Source organism: Danio rerio, chromosome 2 (genome assembly GCF_049306965.1).
Source record: "Danio rerio strain Tuebingen ecotype United States chromosome 2, GRCz12tu, whole genome shotgun sequence".
Taxonomy (NCBI): Eukaryota; Metazoa; Chordata; class Actinopteri; order Cypriniformes; family Danionidae; genus Danio; species Danio rerio.
This window is the reverse complement of record NC_133177.1, coordinates 33,137,005-33,160,903: the sequence shown is the minus strand read 5'-3', so window position 1 is coordinate 33,160,903 and position 23,899 is coordinate 33,137,005. Positions and strand designations below refer to the sequence as shown.

General features: G+C 34.9%; 3 protein-coding genes and 1 non-coding gene across 6 annotated transcripts; 3 read left to right on the top strand and 1 right to left on the bottom strand.

Annotated features, from left to right (window-relative positions):
• Nucleotides 1-1,292: 1,292 nt before the first annotated feature.
• Nucleotides 1,293-7,546, top strand: ube2wa (ubiquitin conjugating enzyme E2 Wa). 3 transcript variants are annotated; one of them, NM_001122972.1, is made up of 6 exons: nt 1,293-1,331; nt 1,866-1,957; nt 2,844-2,946; nt 3,793-3,948; nt 4,042-4,117; nt 6,215-7,546. In NM_001122972.1, the coding sequence occupies exons 1-6, from the start codon at nt 1,317-1,319 to the stop codon at nt 6,226-6,228; spliced, it is 456 nt and encodes a 151-aa protein (NP_001116444.1). In that variant the 5' UTR covers nt 1,293-1,316; the 3' UTR covers nt 6,229-7,546. The 3 variants fall into 3 exon arrangements, with proteins under 3 accessions (NP_001116444.1, XP_073773350.1, XP_021335984.1); XM_073917249.1 differs by having other exon boundaries at nt 1,301-1,572; nt 6,215-7,086; XM_021480309.3 differs by having other exon boundaries at nt 1,301-1,738; nt 6,215-7,086.
• A 7,443-nt stretch (nt 7,547-14,989) lies between these two features.
• rdh10b (retinol dehydrogenase 10b) lies at nt 14,990-18,628 on the bottom strand. The gene is given in 6 exon segments (NM_201331.1): nt 14,990-15,525; nt 15,952-16,083; nt 16,195-16,340; nt 16,904-17,002; nt 17,399-17,634; nt 18,231-18,628. Coding segments are annotated over 6 exon segments (1,011 nt in total). The 5' UTR covers nt 18,505-18,628; the 3' UTR covers nt 14,990-15,401.
• A 335-nt stretch (nt 18,629-18,963) lies between these two features.
• On the top strand, nt 18,964-23,895 carry rpl7 (ribosomal protein L7). The gene is given in 7 exon segments (NM_213644.2): nt 18,964-18,996; nt 19,660-19,762; nt 19,866-20,032; nt 20,239-20,376; nt 22,871-22,980; nt 23,062-23,279; nt 23,839-23,895. Coding segments are annotated over 6 exon segments (741 nt in total). The 5' UTR covers nt 18,964-18,982; the 3' UTR covers nt 23,271-23,279; nt 23,839-23,895.
• LOC137488416 (small nucleolar SNORD12/SNORD106) lies at nt 20,078-20,167 on the top strand. Its single transcript, XR_011007442.1, has one exon. It is a non-coding gene; the product is annotated as a small nucleolar SNORD12/SNORD106 (small nucleolar RNA).
• Nucleotides 23,896-23,899: the final 4 nt, after the last annotated feature.

The window sequence follows — 23,899 nt, the reverse complement described above, 5'->3', positions numbered from 1 at the left end:
GCGCGCGTTCTGATCAGCTGTGTTGTCGCACGCGTACTCAAGAGCGGTGTTGTCGCGCGCCTACTGAAGGGCGGGACCGAGGGTGTGTTGCGTCGCGGGGACACTTTTGATCATTTTGGAAGGGCATTTTCGATCCAAGACTAAAAAGGGCATGTGCACTGCACAGGTTAAGCCCTATGTGTGCACGTGCCTGACACAATACATTCTATACATATACAAAAACACGATACACTCCATACATATGCACACATGATACATTCTAAACATATACACACGACACACTCCATACATACGCACACATGATACACTCCATACATATTTTATTTTTTTGATTTACTTCTTTATTTAACAGAGACAACACACTTGACATTGCTGCAAAAAGATAACCGATGTTGCGTATATAGGGCATATAGCATAAACATAAAAAAATCATTTAACATTATTTAAGGGTGCAAAACTGCTAAAATTCAACTTTCTAAATTTCAATATTAATTCTGTTATTTTTTAGTTGACATTTAATCGTTTATTCAATGTTTGTTTTAGCACAAAAAGTGATCTAATTTTAGTTGAAAAAAAAATTTTTGTGACCATTTTGGTCTATTTACCATCGTTGAATTAACATTAGCTATTTCAGGGAGCAAAACTGGCAAAAAATCAATTATGACCAAAAAGCAGCAGCTGGTTGATACGATGCAGAATGGATCATGCTTTCATGCTGCTGATGCCAAATTCTGACCCTACCAAATGTTGCAGCAGAAATCGAGACTCAGGCAACGTTTTTCTAATCTTCTATTGTCCAATTATGATGAGCCTGTGCTCATATATATTACCCTATACTTTTTTCTGATGTTGTATTGTTTTTTATTATTCTTATTTTTCTTTTAAATTTAAATTTTTTCTTTCTTTTCTTTTTTTCTTTTACATTTAACTGAAACTGGTTGTTTAACGCATCGACGCATGACGCATTTGGGGCGGGGCATGTTCTCTTGTCTCAAAAGATTAGTGCGTTCGAGAACTATTTTAAGTACAATTACCTGAAGGTAAAGGTATGTGTATAGGAAAGAGTCCTTAAAAACAATCTCGCTCGAGTCTTCTCATTCAAATAACCAATGCCTATGCGTAGATTGCACAAAACGTTATAATATTTTTATTTAAAATGTTTGATTCGAGATGATTTTAGGGTTTGAGCAGTAAAGCATATTCATCACCTGTAATATCCACTCTTGAATGTTGTTGCATTGCGGTTCCGTGAAAAAAAAAAAAAAAACTGATCATACGTCATTCGGCCAATCGCCTCACTGCAGGGGCTTTCCATCATGGCGTCTATGCAGGTGAGTATCTATCTATATAAACAAGAAACAATTTTCAAATAGCACTATCAACAATTTTTCCCATTTATCGGTGACAGGTCCAGGCTGCGTCCTGTGTCTCTGTCCGTGGTAATCTGAAAACAGGAAGTCCGCAGTTTGAATCGAACGCACATTTGTTTACTTTGTACGCTAACGCTCAGTCAGTCTGACAGCCTAACAAAACTCTGTTCCGTCTCTTCGGTTACTATAACGCTTAAAAGCGGTACTTAAACTGTATTTATCTATCAGAATGTAGCAGAGTTGAAAGAGTTACATTGTTGTGATAGCATCGCCAGCACTGCAACTCGTTTGTTGGACTAGCTCGACGTTAGCAGTCTGCTTGCTAGTTGTGTTTGTCAGTACTTCTCAGAAATCAGAGCTTATTTGAGGTGGATGTTTCATATTTCGTACTTATTCGGTTTTATCTCGCATACTTTGTATTAGTTGTTTACGCGGGTGTTGTCCTGTATCTACACGCAGTTCTGTGCATTAACCCAAGTTATTTTCACTTTCCAGAAGCGACTACAAAAGGAGTTGCTGGCATTACAAAATGATCCGCCTGCTGGAATGACTCTCAATGAGAGAAGTGTGCAGAACACAATCACTGAGTAAGTTGAGATATGATATGTTAAGATATCAGTCAGACTGTTCACTTGAGGGTACATCATGTTTTCACTGAGCTTTCTAAATGCATATTATGTCTTATTGTAAACATTTCAACTGTACTGAACTGAACTTTTTATTTTCCTTTTTTTTGCTCCATAATCCTTTATTAAAACATAATAAGATATGACAGACTTTTTTTTTCTGATGACATTTGCTGGACCTCTCTTATTATTTTGAGTGTGATGCCCACATCTCAGAATATGTCATCCATAATCATTTTGTTCCACTGGGATGTGCATTACAATGTACAAAAAAGATATGTGCTTACTTTAATTACAATTGTAAAATAATAGTTCACCCAGAAATTTAAATGTTGCCCTTAATAGCATGCCCATGCAATCCCATAAGACATTTTATATGTCATTAAAACACAAATTACATTTATTTTTAATTAAAACTGAGATTTCTTTCCAGATTTGATGCAAACAAATATGTAACTCTTCTAAAAGTTCATAGAGATCATAAAAGATGTCATATAAACCAAATAGTTGTTTGCATTCTTCTAAAAAGACACAAAGGCTTCAAAAGATGGATAGATTTAATACTCAGAAGAGAACTGTCTGTCCTCCTATTGTAAAAACACTAGTTAACCTTTTTTTATTGTAAATGTTTAAACTGCAAACTTTTCTCTAAAAATAAAAACTATTCAAAATATTGCTTTTACGGAAGTTTAGGTCCTCTGTGAGGGTTTATAGAGAAGCTTTATGGTTTCTTATTGGTTGATGTATTCATAAAGCCAAAAATATTAAACAGACATTCAGATGTGCTTTAATCAAAGCAATGAATCAATTATTCGAATCTCATAAACGTGTGCTTGTGTTTGTCCAGGTGGTTTATAGATATGGAAGGTGCTCAAGGTACTGTTTATGAGGGGGAGAAGTTTCAGCTGCTCTTCAAATTCAGTAGTCGATATCCTTTTGAATCACCTCAGGTAAAATGAACACATTATTCTTCTTTCATGTATTTTAATGGGGACCTGTTCTGCTAAATTGCCTCTTATGTGGTAGTGAAGTGTGTGTAAACAACAGACATGGCTAAAAAAACTCAAGCTCTTTTTTTTGATCCCCAAATATCATAAGTAGTGTCTGAAAATATGCTGTTGTAGATTTCCTCATATTCTGATTAGTTCTCTTAGCATAAATGACCAAGAATCACTGCATTCAAGTAAGATATTTAGTATAATTACTTTTCAGTGTTTTCTATGTAGTTTGATTCATGATAACAGAATTTTAACACTGATCTCTTATATTTCCATACAACCTGGTAATGTTTATTGATGTAACTATTATTTGAGCCTTGTGCATTTTTTGTATAATTTTGTGTATTTGACAAATTAAATCCAATAAATTGGTAAAGACATATTTAATATTTACACAAATTGTGCCATCTAGAAGTGCTTTTTAATGTGTGCTAAAAAATTGTATTTTATTAGTTTAAATTGACAAGACTTTAAAACAGATGAATTTAATAAGCTTTCATGATGATGGAGAAATACTTTTTTGAAATACACAGGCATAATTTTAAAATAGTGCAACTGGCATAATAAAGCAGATAGGTGTTTTTGTGGTGAGCTGAAACAATATACACGTTCTGCAGACAAATAAGTGTTATATTTAATCTTGTAAAAATATATATAAAAAAGAGGGAGGGGACATAATAAGTCACCTTTGAAATGTATGTTCTTTAATTTTCACTTTAATTTTCCTTTATGTATTTCAAATTGCTTAAAGTTTGTACATTTGTGCAATGGATTACTTGATCTTGATTGTTTCTGTAGGTTATGTTCACCGGAGAGAATATACCCGTCCATCCGCACGTCTATAGCAACGGTCACATCTGTTTATCTATTTTAACGGAGGACTGGTCTCCAGCTCTGTCTGTGCAGTCTGTTTGTTTAAGCATTATTAGCATGCTGTCAAGCTGCAAAGAAAAGGTAAAGTTCACCTTTAAATAAACCAAATTCACAAAAGTAAAACATTTTTTATGGTTTGTCTAATGAGCTGTCTAATGGATGTTTTCTTTTCAGAGACGTCCTCCAGATAATTCTTTTTATGTAAAGACATGTAATAAGAATCCAAAGAAAACTAAGTGGTGGTATCATGGTGAGTCTATTCCAGTTTCTCTGTGTATGTTTAAATCGATGCAATTATGTTAGTATTTAGTATCTTGTTTACTCTTGACAATAAGATGCATTATTGTCTTTTTTATCTCAAGTGGACAATGTAAGTGTAAACATGTTGGAGCTTGTTCAGAGTCTTGTTGCCTAAATCCCGTAAGTTTGTGTTTAGTTTGAACAAACCTGAATATTTCAGGCTCAAGAAGTTTGTTTGGTTAATATAAATTTAAAAAAATGTCAGAGAACATTTTTATTCAGAAAATATTTTAAGGGGACTGTTTAAAAAAAAAAAAAAAGATGACTCCGGGTAGAATTTTATATTCAGACATGACAAAGAAAACTATGCTATAAATTATAGTAAAGTCTACAGTGATTTTAAAGAATACTATATTAAAGTTCTTGACTTAATCTGTTATTCTATAGTTACTATGGTAACACAATAACTATAATGTTATAAACATTGTCCAATAATTTAGTTTTCTAAAGCTATCGGATATATTATACTACTGTGGTAAAAACTAAAGTATTTTACAGGATTTATTAGGTTGAAGTATTGGGTTAATTATTGACAGAATGCTGTGAAGCAGCATTTATTTATTTAACAGTTGTAAATACTAGAATGCAGACAGTATAATACACTTTACAAACACTAGTATTTATGATAAATAACTATTGTGTTGTTTTTCATGTGGGTGACATTTTATCTTGGTAACTTGCACTATACAGCTAAGCTGCTCTGGAGTACATTTTAATCTGAGTTAGAGATGGCAAACAAAAAACTGGGCCAGTTGTGAGAAAAGTGACATATCAGATCCAATAAAGTCCCTGTTCGTCTTTTTGCTCCAAATGAAACCCTTATATGCTAAAATTCAAAACGATTATGTATACCTCATATTGTACATGCACTGGCCACTTTATTAGGTACACCTGTCTAACTGCTCATTGACGCAAATTTCTAATTAGCCAATCACATGGCAGTAACTCAATGCATTTAGGCATGTAGACACGGTCAAGTCAAGACAACCTGCTGCAGTTTAAACCGAGCACGGTTGTTGGTGCCAGATGGGCTAGTCTAAGTATTTCTCCTGGGATTTTCATGCACAGCTATCTAGGGTTTACAGAGAATAGCCTGAAAAAGAGAAAATATCTGGGCGCAAATGCCTTCTTGATGTCAGAGGAGAATGGCCAGACTGGTCCGAACTGATAGAAGTGCAACAGTAACTCAAATAACCACTCCTTAATCAATGCAGAAGATTTCTGAACACACAACATGTCAAACCTTGAGGCGGATAGGCTACAGCAGCAGAAGACCACACCGGGTGCCACTCCTGTGAGTTAAGAACAGAAAACTGAGGCTACAATTCGCACAGGCTAACCGAAAGTCCTTTTATTAATCTGGGGTTGCCACAGCAGAATGAATTGTCAACTTATCCAGCAAGTTTTTACGCAGCGGATGCAATTCCAGCTGCAACCCTTTTCTGGGAAACATACACACACACACACTACAAATAATTTTGCCTACCCAATTGACCTGTACCGCATGTCTTTGGACTGTGGGGGAAACCCATGCAACGCAGGGAGAACATGCAAACTCCACCTAGAAACGCCATCTGAGCTGAGGCTCGAACCAGCGACCCAGAGACCTTCTTGCTGTGAGGCGACATCACTATCTATTGCGCCAATGCGTCACGCCATCAACAATTTAATACACCTTTATTTCTATAGCGCTTTTACGATCTAGATTGTGTCAAAGCAGCTTCACATAGAATATCATAGTGAATTGAAACCGTGTAGTTCAACAGCATGAAACGATGGATCCACCCTGCCTTGTATCAACAGTTCAGGCTGCTGGTGGTGGGTTGAAAACCTAAACTGGCTTTGTGCAACAAGGCTCTGAACAAGCTGAACAATATTATATATGACAGTTTGTTCAAACGTTTTGTGCAGCAGGCATCCAAAGTATTCAAACGCCATTTCAACAATATAGCATTTGTCATGTGTAAACTTGTGATAGAAACACACTCTCCTGAAAGAAAAACAAACTTTGTATGCTAATTTCTCATTTTCTTCTTCTGTTTTGCAGATGATACATGCTAGTATCCTCAGCTTTTCATATATAAATAGACTTTTCCAAGTGCATCAAGTACTTTATGATACAGTCTTTGGGTTAAGACTGAACCAGCAGACTCTGGGATGGTGGTTAAAGTGTGGATTAGGCATACACGTTTGCTGACTGGAAAAAGTGCATAAAAACTGCAGGAATGTAACCCACCCGGCTATCATGTTATGATGGAAGCAAGATGTGGATTTTTTTTTTTTTTTCATTTGGTTATGTTTGTTTTATAGTTCATTTGTTTTTTCATAAGCCTCTAAGGGTTTTCATTGTTTGTGCAATAATAATAATGTCAGTGTGGGTGTGGAATATAAGGAAAGTCAAAGAAGCAACTATTGTAATGGATCAGTAATCATAAGCCTTTCTATTCCTGCTTGGTTATGCACTGTGAATCTCGAACAGGGCAAATTTGTTCATGCATATTTTAGCCATTTTATGTTGAATTTTGTAGCTGGGTGTGGTGTATAATAATGTTCTGATAAATGTTACAGATATGTACAGATTAGATAAGGGGTGCTGATCATATTATGTGATCTTGAATTACACAACGATTATGGGTTAAAATTGAAGCACTGGTTTTATAGGTAGACCAACAATTTGTGTAGTAAAAGCCAGAGATAACTTTAGGCATAATCACTTTATCTTTTATGTGAAGCTCTGTCTAGTTCTATTATCAGTTTGATTTTAATGGTTGTATCCTGCTGTGCTGGGAATGATTCTTCATTGTTTTCCATGCCGTTAGCTTTAGGAAACATCCAGTTTGTCTTCATTGTTTTGTTCTATCTTTATTTAATAACTTTATTTAAGAGAAAAGTTCTTATTAAAGTAATATATTTTGAAAAGCTGTCATGTATTTCAATTAGACTGCATTAGAAATGTACATTGGCTGACTTGAAAAATGGGTTGGTATTATTGAAGCAAGTAAATTGCACACTTCACCATTAAAGGGATAGTTCACCCAAAAATGAAAAGTCTGTCATCATTTATTCACTCTTGACTCGTTCCAAATCAGCTTGCGTTTCTTTTTCATGTTGAACACAAAAGAAGATGTATTAAATGTTGGGTGAACTCTCTTTTTAATGGTAGTTTGAGTAAATTCATATGTGTCCACTAGAGGGAAGTGCGGTTACACGCGGATACTTTCTATTCATGTTTATTGCAAGCGCTGTTTCAGCAAGACGGCTAACTTATCTGTTGTTCAAAAGGTTTAGGGTCTGTAGAGTTTTAAATAAAAAACTGCATTTATTTTATTTAAGTTATTAAACAACTGTTATTTGACCAAATAGAAATATTTAAATAATATTTTATTATAGTACTGAATGTGTTTGTTTAACTTTTAGCATCATTACTCCAGCCTTTAGTGTTATGATCCCGCAGAAATCATTCTAATATGCAGAATTGCTGCTACGGAAACATTTATTATTATCAGTTGTTTTTTAACAGCTGTTTATGTGCATAGAAATACAAATATTTTAATGATTACTTGATAAAGTTCAATTTATCAAGGTAAAGTTTAATAATTACTAAATATAAGGATGATTAATTTCGGGTAGCCTATATTTTGCATCTCTGAGATAAACCTTATTTTGTTTTTAAAATCACTTTAATGAAAAAGTATTGAATAATAACACAAGTCTTTAAATATGTTTGCAGGTGTAGGGAAATTTTACTTAAATATTAACTTAAACTCTCACTGGCTGACTGTCTTCTCCAGAATCTTCATACATTCAGCTTCATATACCATGAAATAGTTCTAATTTTCATAAATGTTCTGTATGCGGAGGCATACTTTACTAAATTAAGCACAACCCATCTATTTTCTGCATTGTTTGTAATGTAGTTCCAGTTAAAAACAGATATTTTGGTTCAACTTGGTTTTGCTTTTGGTCAACTCTTTTACATAAGTTATTTAAAAAGCATATATTAAAGTAGCATGTGACTTGGGCCTATTCCAAAAGATGTCACTTTTCTGGTGAGAAGCTGCTATCGTGGCATCTCATTTATTCGTCTGATGTGTGAAAAAAAATGTTTAGGATACAATGTAAATTATTTGTCAACTCGATATTGGGAAATTTTTACTGAAGTTCTCATTCACTTTAAAAACTAAAATATGGTGAAAATGCTTAAGTTTGTTTCAGACATGTGGAACTGGTTTGACTTTGCACAAAATGGTGGAAGATATCAACTCTGTTACTGTCAACTCTTAAAGATCACCAATAATATAGACAATTAATATCAGTCAAATGTTCCTTATTACATTTAATGATTTTACATTAATAATAGATTTCATTAAGTGTAAATTATTCATTTGCTGTATGAATAATGGAAAAAATGTACCTGCTATTCTGAAATGGGTCATAAGTAATTAACTTACAGACCAGTCTTGATGCTGTAAAAAGAACAATTAATGTGCTAAACAAGCATAGCATTAAAACACAAAATCGCGCTTTATATTATCCCTGGGAAAAAAACAGCTTAAACCGGTATAAGCTGACCAGCCTGGTTTAAGAGGAGTTTTGGCCATTTCCAGCCTGGTCCTAGCTGGTCAGGCAGGAAATTGACCAGCTAAAACAGGTCTGGTTTAAGCTCGACATCACTGGTTTTGGCTGGAAATGGATAGAAACCAGCCTGGATGGATGAATGAGCTGACTAAGAAGACTGGCGTTTTTTCAGAGTTATTGTCCTGGTAATTTTCAATCTAGCTGAATAAAGCTACAGGAACAAACAGTAAGTTACAAGGAATCTTAGTAGCTATTTGAGATTCATGTTGATTTAGTGAATCGTTCAAAGAAAATATTATAGTCGGCCACATATTTCATAAAGTGGTCTGGAATGTTTCTGAATCTTTGATCTATGAATCTTAGTCCTCTATCTGATGAATAACACACTGATCGGAATTTTCTGTGTGTCTGACGGAGTATGAATGCTTTAGGATCTTCCTCATGGGAAATCCTATCTGCGCGTACGAAATCTGCCTGTGTGTGTAATGGCATCATCCAAATGAGTAAGGCAAGAGTGGGTGTCTTTTCCTTGTGAAGTGAGCGTGGTTATTTGTGTATCAGATTTCTCGTGCTGCTTTCGCTTTTAGGGAGTTAACAGGGCAGGTCAGGCCTGTTAGTCAACGTCTACCATTATCCCTCATAGGGGAGTTTTCTATTTTCCTTTGCGTCATAACTGGTCAGTGATGTAGCAATAGACCTACAGTGTCAGCACCGGACTTGAGGCAACAGAAGCATCGATTCTGTGTTTTTAATTAAGCTAATTTAAATGTAAACAATTTCTCTGTAATAACACTTATATAGCACATTTACAAGCTCATAAATTTGAAACTGAAAAACTCGATCACTAGTTTAGTTACTTTTTTTAGGGTGATAACATTTTTTCGAATCATCTCGTGAATGATTTTACTGGTCACTTGCAGAAGGCTATCCCATATCCCATATAGCTACTGACCAACTCCAGACTTTTAAATTTCTTCATCACTAAAATATAATATTAATTCAGGCACATTTTAAAGATTTTGGTTTATATTTTCACTCTGAGATAAAAAAATCATATAAATTAATATCTGCTTTGAAATATATATATATATATATATTTGCATAGCTATGATGGAAAACACTCATCTAACAAAAAATGGGTCACATTTTATTTGTAAAGTATATTAACGTTATATATAATTATATATATTACTAATATTAACGTATATGAACAAACAATACTTGTACAGCAGTTATCAATAGTATAATATTATTAATAATAATTTATAGTATGTTAATATGCTATTACTGGACTGACATTCTCAATCTACTTTTGGTCAATACTTTGACATACTACATTGTAAAAGTGCTATAGAAATAAAGAAATTGAATTAATAATAGTAATAATAATAATAACTCACTAGTCTAATAAAGGTGTCTGTTTAAGTCACTTTTTGAAAGTTATTTGTGGAGGAAGTTGTGGAAAATGGTAAAATTGGTAAAAGTATAACATTGTAATGTAGTGCTTCAAGTTCTCTTTGTGTTTTTGTCTTTTGTAAGGTTGTCAGTTTTGTTTGTCTTGTTTTTCCTGTATAATTTTGAAATAAATGAGTCTAGGGATTTAAACCATGTCCATGTGGGTAATCATTGTAAATTAGTCATTTATTTTTGGGAGTATGGTCCATCCAGCGTTGAAGATTATTATTATTATATATATATATATATATATATATATATATATATATATATATATATATATATATATATATATATATATATATATTTTTTTTTTTTTTTTTTTTTAAGTAAGGGAGTTGAGTTCAAACAACTCTGACAGGCTGGGGGAAACATTCATTCAGATAGGTGATGTAATTGGTACACAGAGGACTTTGTTGAGGTTTTGGTAATGTTTGGAATGCAGGTGTCAGAAATATATTGCAGATTTACTCCAGCTGTTTGACCATTCAGAAATATTTAAGAACATATTTGGTTGTTTCCTGTAATGAGGATTTGAGATCTTAGTATAATAATGTATCATCAGCATGTAGACTTATTATATGGTGTAAGCGCATATTTAGTGTTTGAATTGATTTCATTTTGACTGACGGCTGCATGCGACTATTGGTTCAACAAAGATGGTTAATAGAGAAGAAGAGTCTAGGCATCCTTATCTAGTTTCCCAGCGTAGATGTTAGGCCACAATTAACGACTCCCCAAAACCAAACCTGCCTTTATGGGAAACAGACATTTCCAGTTGACTCTGTCAAAAGCTTTTTCTGCTTTGAGAATTTAGGAAGAGTCTGCATGTTAGATGCTTGACTACCTTTAGGGAAACCGGTTTGGTCTGAATTGATTATTATTGTTTTCTATGTATTCTATGGGACGGTGCTTTAGTGATGATTCTAGTGTCTTCATTTATTATGGAGATTTGACAATGGGCTTGGTTGAGAGATCAGTGGGCTTTCCTACTAAGTACTTTTTTTTGGTACTGTTTTGTGTGTGTGTGTGTGTGTTTGTGTGTGTGTGTGTGTGTGTGTGTGTGTGTGATTAATTTTATTGTAATTTATATTCCTGTTTCTTTTGGTTGTTTAGCTAGTAACACTTTATAATAACTACACACACTGTGAAACATTTATTAAGCATTAGCAAATAGTTAATTAAATGTTCTTAAGTATTAACTCTACATTATTAGACATTAGTAAGCAGTTTATAAATACAGCTACTAATGCTGTATTCTTGACTTGAAAGCACATGTGTATTTTTTGTGTATTTTTTCTTTTTTATATAGCGCATTTATTGTGTATGGCCATACACCCAAAGCGCTTCACAATCATGAGGGGGGTCTCTCCACACCACCACCAGTGTGCAGCATCCACTTGGATGATGCGACGGCTGCCACAGGACAACGGCGCCAGTGCGCTCACCACACACCAGCTATTGGTGGAGTGGAGAGACAGTGATAGGGCCAATTCGGTAGGAGGGGATGATTGGGAGGCCATGATCGTAAGGGCCGATAGAGGGATTTTGGCCAGGACATCGGGGTCACACCCCTGCTCTTTCACGAGAAGTGCCATGGGATTTTTAATGACCACAGAGAGTCAGGACCTTGGTTTAACGTCTCATCCGAAAGACGGTGTCCACTGACAGTGTAGTGTCCCCTTCACTTTTACTGGGGCATTAGGACTCACACAGACCACAGGTTGAGCACCCCCTGCTGGCCTCACTAACACCACTTCCAACAGCAACCTAATGTTCCCTAGTGGTCTCCCATCCAGGTACTGACCAGGCTCAGCCCTGCTTAGCTTCAGTTCACATGCAACATGCTTAATGATTGTGTTTTTATACTTTGTTAATGATACACTTTTAACCTTTGTCATCATTCAGAACTAAATGATTAATAAAACTGTTCAAGTGAAAGTTTCTATATCTTATTATTTAGGCATTAAGTAATAGTTTTTTGTTTGTTAATTAATGCTTTATTAACTCGACTTCATCCAGTTTTGTGACCTAATCTAAAGTGAAGACTAATGCTTTATAAATCCATTATAAATGACATCTTAAGGTTTAGAATGAAATGAACAATAAATCTTTGCAATCTTATCTAAAAAATAAAATGACTGTAACGTTTAAACATTGCCAAATAACAGGAGTGTCAGAATACAATATAAAATTGTATAAAACAAGAGTTGTAATTTAACAATATATTATGATACAACATTTTGTGTTTTTTAGCGATGTTTTAACTTTACAGTAATTTTATTTCAAGAAAGATTGCAGAGATTTATTTTTTATTTGATAGTTTTATTTGTGCATTTTCAAAAGTATAGAAATTATTAAAGTCATTTATTTTCTGTTTATAACATTGTAGGTAATAACATTATATAGATGAATGAATAACAGCGTAACTTTTTGTATCTTTGCTTTTTTATAATTTTGAGTGACTTATGTTTTTATTTATTTATTTTTTAATATAAAATAATAAACAGATGTAAAATTGTGTTTCTTAGTAAAAACAAACCCAGCAAATACACAACCCTGTATGAGCATCTTGTACTGGTGATTTTAAAAATGTGATTTTGCATTGGTTAGAGGTGCGTATCCTAAAACATCTAAGATGGCAAAATAGATAGTTACAAACATTTACAAATTCAGTGTTTGAATCCATAAATTCTAATTGTATTAGAGGGATTGTTCATCGATAAAAGAACATTTTCATCATTTTCTCACCCTTCACTTGTTCTAAACCTGTTTGAGTTTCTTTTTTTAACACAAGATATTAAGGAATGTTGAAAACCAGCAGCCATTGACTAACATAGTATTTGTTCACCTTATGAATATCAGTGACTACCGCTTTCCAACATTCTTAAGAAAAAAATGAAACTTACAAAGTTTTGGAACATCTAGAAGGTGAGTAAAGTGCACTTTTGTTTTTGTGTGAACTATTCCTTTTAAAATATTATATAATTCTGTAAGAGATTGCTTTACTTGCTATATATAGATTTTGTCTTTATGTTTGAAGTTGTGAACTAAAGAAATCCTTTTTTGCCTCAAGCCAAGAACAAGTGGGAGTATTTGTTATCAGATTGATGGCATTTGAATGTGATTCCCTGCTTCTCTCATTCCATTGATAAGGATGGCTGATATTTCCAACGGTCACTGGCATTTCCGCAAGTGAATGAGCAGGAAAAGTTGAGACAGTATGGACAGGCAAATAAAAAAGTAGTGATTTCTAAATTTACTTTGACTGTCAGACATGTCTCTTCAAAAGATAGGAAAACAATTGGATATTTCACCTTTAACAGTGCATAACATAATTAAAAGAGGAATTTCAGTGCGTGCAGGACAGAGCCTCAAGCCTAGTTGGAACAACAGTGATCTCCGATGCACTGCATCAAGTATCGTCATTCATCTATAAGCGATATCACCACATGGGCTCAGGACTACTTTGCAAAACCTTTGTCAAGTAATACATAGTTCCATCCACAAATAGCAGTTAAAATTGTACTGTGCCAAAAAGAAGCCTCATGTTAACAGTGTCCAGAAGTGCACTTGACGAATCAGTATTTTTTGGGAGAAAAGGATGCTTTGTGCTCTGGACCAAAGAAGAAAAGGATCATCCAGAGTGTTATTAGAATCAAGTCCAAAAGCCAGTGTGTCATGGTATGGGGTTGTGTCAGTGACCTTGGCAAACGTAACTTGCACTTCTGTGACCCAATGATGCTGAGAAGTACATTGAGATTTTGGAGCACACAATGCTGCCTTCTTTTTCTGGGACACCCATGCACATTTCAACAAGACAATGCAAAACCACATTCTGCACACAGTCCTGGCTGCGGAAGAAGAGGATACTGGCCTGCCTGCAGCCCGGACCTGTCTCCAGTAGAGAATGTGTGGCGCATTTTGAAGCGCAAATTGCAACAATAAAAAAGCCCATGCCATTGCCCACCTTAAGACTTGTTTGAAGGAAGAACGGGACAAAATTACGCCAGAAACACTTTAATACTGTTTTCAGTCCCTAAATGTCTTTTAAGTGTTGTGAAATGGAATGGCAACATTACAGAGTGGTAAATGCTTTACTGTTCCAACTTTTTTAAAATGTGTAAATGCATCAACCAAAATTGGAATGTGCATATTTTGAAAAAATGAAATTCACGAGGAACACATTAAATAATGTTTGTTGTATTGTCTGTTATAAATACAAATCAAAGCAAATTGAGAAATCTTTTTTTTATTTGTGTTTCCCATGCAGTCTCAACTGATCTGTACTGATTATTGGGGTTGTAGACAGAGTACATTGTTACTGAGATTATAGCGGTTTATTAACTGTTAACGTTTTAGAATGTTTCCTCCAGTGTTGGGTAAATTACTAATGTATTTATATACTAATAAGGTCATTTGAATTGCAATAAAATTACTTTTCTAATCACTTTGTATGAAAGGTAACTTATTTAATGACTTGATTTAACATACTTCAAATCCATTTAAACCTAAACAAAAATGGTTTTCAGTTGAAAGACTTTACAGACTACTAATCTTTGTACATGTTGTAAATATGGACTTGAGCTTCGCATTCACAAAAACTTTATTTTCTGTGAAAACATTTACTCAGAAACTGATAAAATTATAAAGGAATGGCAAGCAGTATTGTCAACTAAACTTGAAATATAATCTTCATTTAAGGGAAAGCTGACATGACTCCAATTTAATTCAAGTGAATAATATAAAGCTTAGAACAGTTTTCTTCAGTAAAGAATGCAGCACATTATTCATTTGAACATCATTTATTGAATATGCACTTATGGCATGTTTTGATGATCTCATGTCAATCATTGGCATCATCCAAATCATCAACACATCAAGACCACAAAAGGCAACAGGAAATACTTTCAATATTGCACTTCATTATTGGGAGGATCAAACCTCTAAAGTGACAAAGTCATAGAATGTTGAAAGGAAAGCAACAACACACAACAAATAAAATGTGTACACATAAATAGGTGACAGACCTTCTTATATAATCTTACAGTAACACATCATTTCATAATTAAAGTTAAATCTCTACTCAGTCATTATTGCAATCTCAAAAGATGGCAGTAAAATGTCATTAGGAAGGACTTGTAAATGTACAGCTTTCATCGTTCCAGAGGAACTACACAGAATTCATCAATCAGAACCAATTAGATTCCAGTCTTTGATTCGTTGTTGTTCGTCGACTCCTTGCGTTGAGCCAGAAAAGGGTACATGCACTTATCAGCCCCAATAAATTTGTACATGCACACAATGGCATCAAACGGCAAAACACTGCAAGACAACAGAACAAACCAAGTTTTACACAAAACCAAGAATACACTATAATTTGTGACCTTCAAAAATCAATGAACAGAAACACCATTTCAAACTATAGGTTTAATAACCAGTTTCTAATAGCTCATTTTTGTCTTTGCCATGACAGTACATAATATTTACAAGATATAGCTTAGAGCATTTTTAATAGGTCAAGTAGGCAAATAGGAAAGACATTGGACAGTGTTAAAAAATTAATGGGTTATTATTATTTAAAACATTAAATTAAGAAATGGCTTTTATTCCAGCCAGACGGAAAATAAGTAAAAAAAAAAACTGAGGAAATACTGTGAAATTTTCCTTGTCCGTAAACATCACCTTAGGTTAATTTCACAGAAGGGCTAATATTTCCTTTTATCATCACTTATAATGCTTTATACTTACGTTTTCATGAAGGTGACCATGTACATGACCCGAGGGGTGCAGATCATTGGCTGGTCTGTTAGTATGGCTCTCATAGCCTGTTTTACACAGTACTCTGGCTTCAGTGGAGGGAAAAATGGAGCCATTTCTTTCCTGTTAAAAAAAAAAAAAAACAGTATATATAAAAAAAATATATATATAAATAATCAAATTAGTTTTTTGTCAACAGAAGTAAATTCTGGGCATGCGGTGAAAAGCACAAACCTAATTTTGCAGCCTTCAAACATGCCAGTGTCAACTAAAAAAGGACAGACGAGAGTCATCTTTATCCCATCCTTATCAGCTGCTTTCAGCTCATGGCTCAAAGACTCATGAAAGCCTATGGCTCCAAACTTGCTAGCGCAATAGTCCTACAACAAAAATAAAAAAAGAGAAAAACTACATTTAATTGTTGACCAAAGTTTATTTATTTATTTATTATTATTATTATTTTTTAATCATTTTATATCTTGAGTAGTACAAAAAAAAATGAACCCCTGGGTAGAAGATGATTATGTGATCACATTGCAAGAATTAAGTGTTTGTAATTAAACTAGATTATATTTTCAGTTGGTTTTACAGTTCATGTAATTCAAAGATCTGTAAACCGACAAAATATACAACTTATGCAAACAGTACAGGTAAATGTTGGTCAAGCGGCAAACAAATACATTTAAGGGTTTTCATTTGCCTTTGATTGATTCTTCTAAACAAAGCTCTGTGTCAAAAAGCAAAATGTAATATAAATGTTTAATTCACAAATTTGTCAGTTATTGACACAGATCAGACAAAAGTAATCTATAACAAAGTAACCTAAAATGTCTAGAATACATTACACAATATATTTGCAACAGAACATGTAGTCCAATACGGATTAAATTTGCCAGCACTGTGTATATTATACTAGATATAAGATGGAAAGAAAATTTCTTACCTCCACACCAGCTGTTGTAAACAACCCCAAGGAGCTTGCTACAGTTACAATGTGTCCGTGATTCAGCTCCAGCATTTTTGGCAGGAACGCCTTTGTAGTCTGTAAATAAGATTATTCATACAAACAGAAGCAAGATCGTTGTTAAGTGAAAATAAACTTTAGAATGAAACTATCACGCTTTCATAATTTATATAATATTTCAAATTAAATTTGGTGTAACTTTTTGTTAAAGATTAGTTCAAATATGAGGGTTAAAAAAAGGAGGTTTCTTACTGGGTTAAAACCAGTACAATCTAATAAAGTAATGTCTCTGTGATAAAGAGTTTTGATAAACAGAACATTGGTGAATCTTCACCTAGTATTAAAAGTTATCCTGGAGTGGCCAGTTCATCAACTTTATGAACTACTTCCGACATTAGGACTCAAATCTTATTCCGAATCTAAAAATGAATGTCAAGCATGAAGACTGGACAGGAACGGTGCTGATTTACTGACCCAGAAGTGAGCATGGCAGTTGACCATCATTGTCCTTTCGATAAGCTCATCTGGGCAGTCAAGAAGATGTCGTCCTGACACGACTCCAGCATTGTTGATAAGCAGGTCAATGTCTCCCACCTCACTGCGAACCTTCTCTGCAGTCAAATACACACTCTCACGTTTACTGACATCACACATATACGTGTAAACCTTCGGCTGGAGAAGAGGCAATTCCTGAACACTATCTGAAGACCCTGTAACACAAACATAACACAGACATAAGGCAAAAATATTTGGAGGGAAAAAAAAAAAAAAAAACTGCACACATACCTGGTTTTTATCCTACCTTAATTTAGGGTCATGTCATATTTTAATGGTTTCATGAAACATTTCAACAACTAGCTAATACACCTGCATTGCCTAATGCAGTGATATTAAAAACGAAAAGTAACATACAATTAACAAATCACCTTAATTATATATAAAAAGTAACTGCAAAAATATATAAAATAAGTCAATAAATACTAGATTAAAATAACTAATAAAACAGGTAATTAATTTACTAATATTCAATTGAAAAGACTAAAATGTGACCAAACGGATTAAAACACACACTTACATAAACAACAACAAAGACAATTTTGAAAGACATTCAAAACAATTTAATAAGACATATGTGAAAAAACAAAAGTAGCACAAAACAAACAAACAAACAAACACATTTAACGTTAACTTAGACCCAAGATTCTAGGGTCCGTGGCTTTAAGGTTAAGACCCCATTATATTGTTTTTACTGCACTAAATTCCAACATCAACAACAAATACACTGTTAGTTTACGCGTAAACTTACCGGTGGAGGGCTTCAATTGTCGGTAGATTTCTCGCGCCATCTCTGCAGTTTCTTCGTTACTCTGTCGGTTGATGTCCCACAGCACAAGGGTCGCTCGTCTGCGGGCAAACTCGAGCGCAAACAGCCGCCCGAGACCGCTTCCAGCTCCGGTAATAACGCACACTTGGCCCTCCACACTCTTCTCCCGTGGACGAATAAACCATTTAGCACCGGCCAGTACGAACGACCAGATTATTTTAAAAGTGACCACGAACAACTCGGTGGCGATATTCATGGTGTTTCAACTCGACAAACTAAACAAACTAAATCGACAAGAAATGAAACTAGATAAGAAATCAAACCGCAAACGTGATAAAAGAAACACCCTGTTTAACCAAAATCTGCACCCCTCAGCATCCACGAAATCTGCCCAAAACAATGTGTTTTTGAGGAGCTCCAGCTCTTTAAATATGCTCCAACTCACTGGGCTTCACAACTTTCCACGCGTGTGTCCGCCTGTTATGCAAAGTAACCAAAACTTCTGCGTCAAATGCGTGTACACCTTTACGAGGCTGAGCGCATATTTACAGGATTTATATTAATTATTAAATATTGACGTGAGCAGAAAAATGCTTAATAGCAAAATAACTAGAATATAATGTTTTAAAATGCAGGCATATACTTGAAGACCTCGTATTTTACCGGAAGTAAGAAGGACCTGCCTTATAAGACCTTACCGCGCATGCGTAGAAGCCTCTTTTACTGTAGGGATAATGGCGGGTGAAACGTAAGTTGATAACCGTGCGGTGAAATCTTCTTCCATCCGTTTAGTTATTGCTCTTTTTATAGTTATAAGAAACAAAATGAGCATCGCATATATGCTTAACGCTTAAGATGTGAAAATTGCCAAGTATGCGGTGTGATTAATCAATACATTTCGCATGATTGTCCGTGTAGCCCATCGGCTGATTCGGTCAGCAACGTGTGAAGCAACAGTTTATGAAATTACATTAAAATATGTCCAGATCAGCAGTTCTGTAGGAGAAAAATGCCAAAGTGTGGCGCGTTGTTACAAAATACTCTAGTATATCCAATATTTATCAACTGTCATTAGCTAGCTGCTAACTTGAAGGCATGATGCTACCGCGCTAGCATATTTTAATAAATATATGCTTAAGTCTAATGTTCGGCTGATTAACTGTGCCGTGTAGATTAAGCAAACCATATTTATGCTGTTTGGTCTTTGGCAAGGTTGTGTTAAATACTGGTTTTCTGACACTATACATAATGGTCGTGCAGGTTACAGTCAGTATCTGACTTGTATGCTGTTTAAATATTAGTGTGGTGTAGTTTATATATTTACTTATTTTTGTTACAACTGTGACGATATCCCTGTCTGTATGTCAAAGGTGCTTACTAGGAAATGACATGTGCTGTTATTCTTATTTAGGAAGAAGAAGATTCCCTCAGTCCCAGAAAGCCTCTTGAAGAGGCGACAGCGGTTCGCTGCCATCAGGGCCGTACGTCTGAAGAAAGCGAAGGCTGACAAGAAGGTTGGTGGTTTAGTGTTATCCATTTTATTTATTCTTTTAATTTATAAACGAAGGCTCATTTTTTCAAAAGTATTAATGTGGCCAAATCTGCTCTGTCCCTTAGGCCAGCAAAGTCACCAGGAAGCTCATCTTCAAGAGAGCTGAAGCTTACCACAAGGAGTACAAGCAGCTGTACAGGCGTGAAATCCGCATGAGCAGGATGGCTCGTAAGGCTGGAAACTATTACGTCCCGGCTGAGCCCAAACTGGCTTTTGTCATCAGGATCAGAGGGTAAACTTTTGACTTTCCAGTGTTGGTTCTGTTAATCCGTCACAGATTGTGGTTAATGATGTTGCTCTTTTTTCCCCGTCTTATCGACTATGCTGATTCCTCTTGAAAATAAGCCAAATCCTCTGAAACCACCACGAATATCAATTTGAATAAACTCAAACTGTCTTTTGGAAGTTGCTTGATTGGGATGCTTTGTCTGTCCTCAGTATCAATGGTGTCAGCCCTAAAGTGCGCAAGGTGCTTCAGCTGCTTCGTCTCCGCCAGATCTTCAACGGTGTCTTTGTCAAACTGAACAAGGCCTCCATCAACATGCTCCGAATTGCAGAGCCCTACATTGCCTGGGGGTACGTAAAGCTGATATTTAGGTTAATGTTTCAATTGTGATTGTCATTGCTTTATTTTCTGCCGTCTTATGGTTTACTACCATTATTCAAGATTAGGAAAGATCAATTGAAAAAATAAACATTCAGTACACAAATTAGGATATTTTAGACAGCTTCATTTTGCCAGCACAACAATGGATGAGACAGAAAAGGAACCGAAAACATTCTATGTCACTTAAGTGGTACAACTATAAGCATATAAAGCTCCAAGAAGACTTGTTTGTGTATGTCCTTATCAGTCTTGGCAGGTGTCGGTTTGCATCCTGTTGCTCATAATAAACGCACACATTGATGAGAGAGAAAACATTCACAAATAAACTAGTTTAAATTGTTTTGGTTATGTTTTTCGTGTAATTACAGTTGAACCACTGGAGTCAGATTGGATGTTTTTCGTGTAATTACAGTTGAACCACTGGAGTCAGATTGGATGTTTTGAGTGTTTTTAGTTTGTTTTTGAACTTTAAATGTCTCAAGACTTTGCAGTTTATAGAGGTTTTAAATTTTATATAAAGATAAAAGATTTAGAGATCTAAGTTTTTAATTGGGATCAGTAGATGAAGATCTTGGGTGTTTGGATTGATATGATTGGTGAATTATTAACAGTATTATGATTTTGGGTTATTTTTTGCAAGAATGCAATAAATTGTAACCATAAAGACTTAGAAAAGTTTATGTAACATTTTTAAGTGAAAAATTTCAACAAAATATTATCCTATTTAGTGGCACAAAAAAAAATCCAAACATTTTACAATTCAATGTATTTTTCTAAAAAGCCTTTTCATGGGACACCAATCTACATATTCATTTTGTGGGAGTCTCATGGATAATTTTAAGCACTTGTAACCCACACAAACATGAGTATCTTAACCCCTGAACCAGCATTTCCCTAACAAAAGTTGTCCCACTTGCACTGGGTTTTTCCGGTGCAGGTGACAGGGCAGACAAGCAGTTTAAACCAACAGAGAACTGAAGCTTTGGACCTGTTGACAGCCATGCGTTCAGCAAAAATGGTTTAATTAGTTATTAAAACTAATCTGCAAAATTAAATAGTGAATTTATTAGTTTTCTTGTTATTTTAGTCCTCAAATTATGATTTGTAATTAGGGCTGCATGATTCTGGATAAAATGAGAATGACAATTTGTTTTGCTTAATCAAGATCTTGATTTTCTCACGATTCTGTAGGTGTAAAATAACAATAATAGCCTACTCATATTAACCTTTATTTCTTGTAAAACAAAATCTAATAATAATAGGCCTATGCATAGGTCTATTGTTGGTTAAAATGCTAAATTTTGTATAGACTTGAGACGGTGTACTTGAACAGACCATAAATTTGTCCACAGTCTAGTGATGACATCAAAATATAGCTATTTATAGTTCTAAAGTTGAATTGTGTTTGAAACAAATGCTTGCAATATGTTATACTTGTACTTTTTATCCTATGTACTTTTTAACTGGTAAAATCAGACATTTGTTATTATCAGTTTCCTTGTTGGATTATATTCAATCCTGTATAGGTTACAGAAGTTGTACTGACACTGTTAAATGTTTATTCTCATCCACAGCACTGTTTGCTTTAAAGGAAAAACCATATCATTTGCTTGTAGTAATCTTTACTCTAAAATGTGATCTGATCATTTAAATGTGTGCACTTCCAGTTCGCAGTGTGCGGCTCATGGCTGCTTTAACTGTGAGAGAAAAAAACATAAATGCAAATCATAATTTGTACCCAGATGGTTCCCGATTAAAGAGCAAAACCTTCAAAACAATAAGCAAAATGATATTTACACCTTTATCACCTTTAATTCACAGCCTATGCCGGTTCTGTTCACTAAAATAAAACTAATTTGCTGCTGTGTGCATCCTCTCCTTGGTAAACAAACAGTGCATTAGCTCGTGTGATGTCACGGCAGCATATACGTCATTACATGAAGACAGAAATTACATTTTTGGGTGAATTATACCTTTTATAAATACAGCATGCTGACTCTTAACAGCTTTTGGAGTCTGTCAATGTTCATGAGAGTGTGTGTGTATATATATATATATATATATATATATATATATATATATATATATATATATATATATATATATATATATATATATATATATATATATATATATATATACACACACATACATAAAACAAAGACCACCTTTATGCTTCTCTCCTGACTTTGAAAATATAATTGGCTGAATTGTAGAAATTGAGATTGCGATCTTTTAGTGGTTAATCGTGCAGCCCTGCTTGCCATTTTTATATACATTAATTGCATTATAACAGCTGGTAGCTCTCCTGTAATCACATCACAGGCCACAGGTTAAAAAGCACTGCAATGTGATTTGAGGGATTGAGTAAATTTTTTGGTGACGGTTTCTTAAAGTAGTTAACAGTAGTCTTGAGTAGCTTAATAACATGTTAAAATGTTTTTTTCCTCTTATTTTTCATAGCTACCCCAACCTTAAATCAGTGCGGGAGCTCATCTACAAGCGTGGATTTGGCAAGATCAAGAAGCAGCGCATTGCTCTGACAGACAACTCTCTCATTGAGAAGACCCTCGGTAAGGACAAGCTACCTGAACACTAGCTGTGGCTTCAGCAGCATTTATACGGGTTCACTCTGATGGTTTTCATCTCTCCAGGTCAGTGTGGAATCATCTGCATTGAGGATCTCATCCATGAGATCTACACTGTTGGGAAGAACTTCAAGGCTGCCAATAACTTCCTTTGGCCATTCAAATTGTCCTCTCCTCGTGGTGGCATGAACAAGAAGACCACTCACTTTGTGGAGGGAGGCGATGCAGGAAACAGGGAGGACCAGATCAACAGACTCGTCAGGAGGATGAACTAGGAACACGTGGTGAGCACCAGACAGCAGTAGATGCTTTGTTCTTCAGTAGTTTGACAGTTGTTCATTTACTTTTGTAGACCAGGTGATAAGAGCGAAGTGTTCTAGTGTAAGAAGTGCTGGTAATTTGCATATTGTGTGCTGTACTGCCTGTTCATTTCTATTAATTGATCTCAGAAACATGACCTTTAGGGAGTACTTCTATAGTTTTATTACTGGCCAACCACAGTAGAATTTACTGGAGGATTTAAAGCAGTGGTCACCAAACTTGTTCCTGGAGGGCTGGTGTCCTGCAGATTTTAGCTCCAACCCTAATCAAAAACACCTGAATAGGCTAATCAAGGTCTTACAAGGTATACTTGAAACATCCAGGCAGGTGTGTTTAGGCAAGATGGAGCTAAACCCTGTAGGGACACCGGCCCTCCAGGACCAGGATTGGTGACCCCTGATTTAAAGCATCACCCAACAAGCTGTTGGAAATGAATCAGATTTAAAACAAATGTTAGGGCTGTTGAATCTGCTTTTCTGCTAAGAACTTCTATTGATACCCCCTCTTTCTTTTTTTCTTCAGGTTTTTGGAACATTCTCTGCTGTTGGTCTGTGAAGAAAATAAAATCATTTACACACACACT